Genomic DNA, 4,606 nt, shown 5'->3' with positions numbered 1-4,606 from the left:
CACACACACACACACACACACACACATATACACACAATCAAACACAAGAGCGCATGCTACACCATCGCAAAATTAAAGAATACAAATTACAACCAAAATTACGCCATGGATGAAAAAGGGAAAAAAAGAAAAGAAAAGATTCTTCTCTAAATCAAAATATATCATGACAACGCCCACGTTTTCCGATCGTCCTCATCAAGTGCCAGAGCTACGAGGGACATCGGCGGCCCCGGTTCTCTATCTTTTCTTTTGCTCGGATGTTCTAAATAAAACTACACTACCCTACCAGTTGTTGTAACCATCTCCAGTTGGGGCTATGGTAACACTTTGAAGTGTAATTTACCAATAAACTTTATAAAAGTGAAGTAAAATATTTCTTTCTTTCTCTCTGTCTTTCTTTCTTTCTCTCTCTCTTTTCTTTCTTTCTTTCAACTTTCTATATATTTAAAATATTCTCCTGTTTGTTTATTTTTAGACTAACAGCTAACGTCAAAATCCAGAATGCTGCACATTTTGTTGTTACTACTAAACACAAAAACGCCAGATGATAGAATTGGGCAGGGGTAAAAAAAAAGAAAAGAAAAGAAAGCTACACTGTCCTGATCTATCCCAGTAACCGACCAGTTTCATCTTTCTAGGTAGGTTGCTCATGGTCTACTACTGCTTGGTTTGCCTTCAGTTTTGTCAATGAGAGCTATGTGTTCAAGGTCTTTATGTCAATTCACGTATCTCAGAAACTGTATTTGTCTATTCCTGATCGTTTTCCCACACCTTGCGCAATAATAATGATATTCTAGTATTGATATGAGGCGTACCCTAACGGTAGTACCCACATTCATTGAATCGGGCTGCTTAGTTTTGCTGATGTTCTTCGCCCCTTTCATCCAAACAAAATAAAATAAAGCGTAGGTGTTTTACGCCACCTTAGATGTAATTTATACTTTTTAGGAGGCAGGCCTCTTCGATCCTGCCTACGAAGGCCAGCTCAGGTTGAACCCAGAAAAGGTATGTGCGGTTTGGATAGAAAGAAAAAAAAACATATCACCTTTAAAACTTTCCTGAAAGTATAGTGGTTTGGGTTCCTTTATGGGATCAAAACTGGCGGACTTCCAGATTATGGACCAAGTGTGTTATTAGGTGATTACTTAAAATCCAATGCTCCTTGGTGATCTTTCATACAGTGGGTGGCAACATCTAAATATACCTGGGTGCCTGGAGAAGTTATCTGTGTCTTAGAGGTTGGCGTGCAATGACCGCCTGTACGTACGGTCGCTAGCTGCAGTTATACACTCTGTCTTATTATTATTTGGGACAATCCATGTTATCTGTCCGCTTTGTCCTTTGTTCACCCCTGGCCCTTTTGCCCCACACATTTCCTTCCAGTAAATTCATTTTAGTTATTTTAGTTTTAGTAAGTGTTTTACGGCACTTGCAACACAATAAAGTCATAATATAAATGCCGAAGATTAGAGGTGTTACAAGAGAGTAACAAACATAAAAAAGAAGGGGGAGGAATAAAGAAGGAGCAAACCACACCAGAACACCCGCCAACCACCCACTAAATTCATTTTAATGGTCTGGTAGCGCCTTATAATAATGACCAAAATTTGTATTTTCTTCTTTTCATTTTGTTAAGCAGAGTTTGTCTTGTGTGGAGAATCTGACACAACACTTTCACACACTGACCATGTACTGCTTATTCAGCAAAGCGTTGTTGTCGTTGTGGAGAGCAACAAGTCTCTCACGAAAATCCCGGACCTTGACAGGTCTGTGGAGAGTGAAAAATAAATAAATAAATGAATAAATAAGTAAGCAATAAATAAATTAGATAGATATTAAATTAACTCATCTCTCACCCTTCCTCAGATTGTCTCTTAATTGAGTTCTCTCTCTCTCTCTCTCTCTCTCTCTCTCTCTCTCTCTCTCTCTCTCTCTCTCTCTCTCTCTCTCTCTCTGTTTCATGTGTAGCACTGTGTGTTCAGTAACCTCACTGCAGTTGGTACGAACGGAGACCAAAAAGTAATCACTAGCCATCTCCGGTACGAATGATGATATTCTATAACATCTGTCTGTTCTTGGTGTTATGGGGAGTAGTTAAGTAGGTCAAGTAAGTTCCGAAGGGAAGGCACAAGCAGACCTTACCGGCTTCTCTGTGTCTGTGGCGTAGCGGTGAGGAGTGTCCATGTCGCTCTCAGGAAACCAGAGTTCTATTTTCTGTCCCCGTGGTTTTATGCACCCCGCATATTTTAAGCAAAATTTGATCATTTTTTGCATATTTTTTAAAATTATTTCCCTTTATCATTCTTTGTTAGAATTAAGAGAATCGCATAATTTCACTTTTTGGGGGGATCAGTTTGCATAATTTCATAATTTTTCTTGCATAAAACGACGGGGACAGTATTATCGAGTGGTTGGGCGTGGGGCTATACGCTCAGAGTACAAGTATAAAAGCGTATAGAGGTGTGTGGGGGTTGGGGGAAATGTGTATCGAGTACATGTATAATGGTCTTTCTACTAGGCTAGGATGCTGTATCCCTCTCAGCCCGGAGTGGTCCTAACAAGCAGGGTCGGAAGCCTGCGTCCTAATTATGATTTAAATTGTGTCGATGGGTGCAAAAAAAACAACAAACAAACAAACTAACGAAAACAAAACAAAACAAAACAAAACCAATTTAAAAAAACAACAACAACCCTACACCAAAATAAGTAATAAATAACAATGGATTGCATTTATATAGAGCATATCCACTTATGCAATGCTCTAACTCTATGCGTAGACCCGTATCCCATCCCATCAAATGACCCACCTGCAGTGGACAAGTAGAGGTGCTGTAGGAGGACTCCCGATCTCGGCACTGACCACTTCCACAAAGTCCACCAGCTCGGAGGGCTGGATGTCTGCCTCGTGGTCCGTCCAGCCGCGGAAGAAGAAATGTTTCACGAACCGGCTCTTCTTCTCCTGTACATGCAGAAGAGCATTTTGAATAGTTTTGTTTGTGTGTTCTTTTTCCGTTTCTTTCTTCTTTTTCATTCATTCATTCATTCATTCGTTCATTCATCTATTCATTCATATACTTATTTATTAATTCTTTTATCTATTCATTTACTTTTGTTTTCGTCGGCAAGTTGTAAAAATGTACTAAGCACAGACAGTTTAAGATTTTTACAGAAGAGAGGGAAAAATAACAACTTTTTCACTCTTCTAAAAACCTGTACCTACATTATGCATTTTTCATGCTTTCTTTTGACATTTAAGATTTGAATTCCCGACAAAATACTTCTAGAGCACATGCAACCGACATCACATAGTAAGAAACTGCAATAAAAATAGATTTCAAAATTTTGGGCAAATAAATATATTTCTACAGCTGGCCGACACTTTGTTTTACTTCGTTTTTACTTTGTTTTGCTGTTTGTTTTCACTTCAAGGGTCTGCTGCACCCAAATAGGCAATTTCGAAAGCAGAGCACTTGGTTCGATGAGTGAAGGAAAAAGGGAAGGCAGCCCCCCCAAAGTAAATATCTGATTTCTGACATGCATTTCCTCGCACAACTGTTCGAGTGTTATTCTTTCTTATTAAAACGATTCCATCCTCTTCCTTGGGGGCTCTCGTGTCCGAGAGGTTCAGGTGTTCGTCTTTTATTCAATAGGTCCCGGGTTCCAATCCTGATAGCGACGGAATTTTCTTCTTCTATAAAGTTGTCTCTTTTCACCTCTTTTCCTGCTCTCTAGCAATGTTCTGTCGTCTGCATTCGTCTCCACTTTCTGCCCCCACCCCCCTAGCCTCCTTTGCCCGCTCCTCTGGGCTCCTGACTCTTTCTGCAGCCTTTCTACTGCTACTTCTTGGTGCCTTCTTACTGCTGTCTTTCAGCCACACCTCTGATTTTCCCGTAGGAAAGATCTACACTTAGCCTTCTCGGACAAGAGCGAAAAATCTTGGCAGTCCCGAGGGAAGTTGAGCACTATAAAGGTTCCAAGGTGGTCCAAATTTGACAAGAGTAGACTTCGGCCGCCACTCGGGCAAAATTCAAAATTAACCCCTACTAAACTGAAAAGGTTTAATGTGTCCCGAGCGCTCATGTGACCGTATGCAGTTTATATTACGAGCACCGTAAAACTGTTTAAAAAGAACATCACCAAAACAACTTCTGGTCTGGTGTATTATAATTCAAGTCTATTCTTGCAATAACTAAAAAGAAGTGAGGCGACTCGTCTAACCTTGATGTGGACAAGTTTGAGAGTCCGAATCTCCCAACTTCTATTCTCCGCTCGGCCTGTCCGGTTCACCAGAATCTGGCCGTACCGAATTGACTTGGATTCCTCCTCGTCTGGAAAGTAACGAGCGACTTTCTCTTTCATCATGCCTGTGCGCTAGGGAGAGGAGGCGACAAAGGAAAGTATGACAACATTAAATGCGTGTGGATTTAAGTACAACAATAGTGCAATACAATTTTAAAATCCAATGAGAATACAATTTACGTGTAATTATGAAGGTACCTCTGTACTTGCTCTGTATTTGGTTTTCTTTCCCATTATTTTCTCCCCCCCCTCCCCACTAAGTGTCTCTGTCTATGCCCACCTCTCTCTCTCTCTCTCTCTCTCTCTC

The 4,606-nt window shown here is 40.5% G+C and overlaps 1 protein-coding gene across 1 annotated transcript in view; it reads right to left on the bottom strand.

Annotated features, from left to right (window-relative positions):
- Nucleotides 1-4,606, bottom strand: part of LOC101857520 (receptor-type tyrosine-protein phosphatase H) — a gene marked incomplete at its 5' end in the record, with an annotated part of 52,076 nt that overhangs the window by 2,451 nt on the left and 45,019 nt on the right. Inside the window, 2 exon segments of the mRNA XM_013088884.2 lie at nt 2,808-2,959; nt 4,219-4,371. Coding sequence (XP_012944338.1) covers nt 2,808-2,959; nt 4,219-4,371 — 305 coding nt within the window.

This window comes from Aplysia californica, unplaced genomic scaffold, assembly GCF_000002075.1.
Source record: "Aplysia californica isolate F4 #8 unplaced genomic scaffold, AplCal3.0 scaffold00825, whole genome shotgun sequence".
Lineage (NCBI taxonomy): Eukaryota > Metazoa > Mollusca > Gastropoda > Aplysiida > Aplysiidae > Aplysia > Aplysia californica.
The sequence above is the reverse complement of the archived record's forward strand: the minus strand, read 5'-3'. Positions and strand labels throughout refer to the sequence as shown.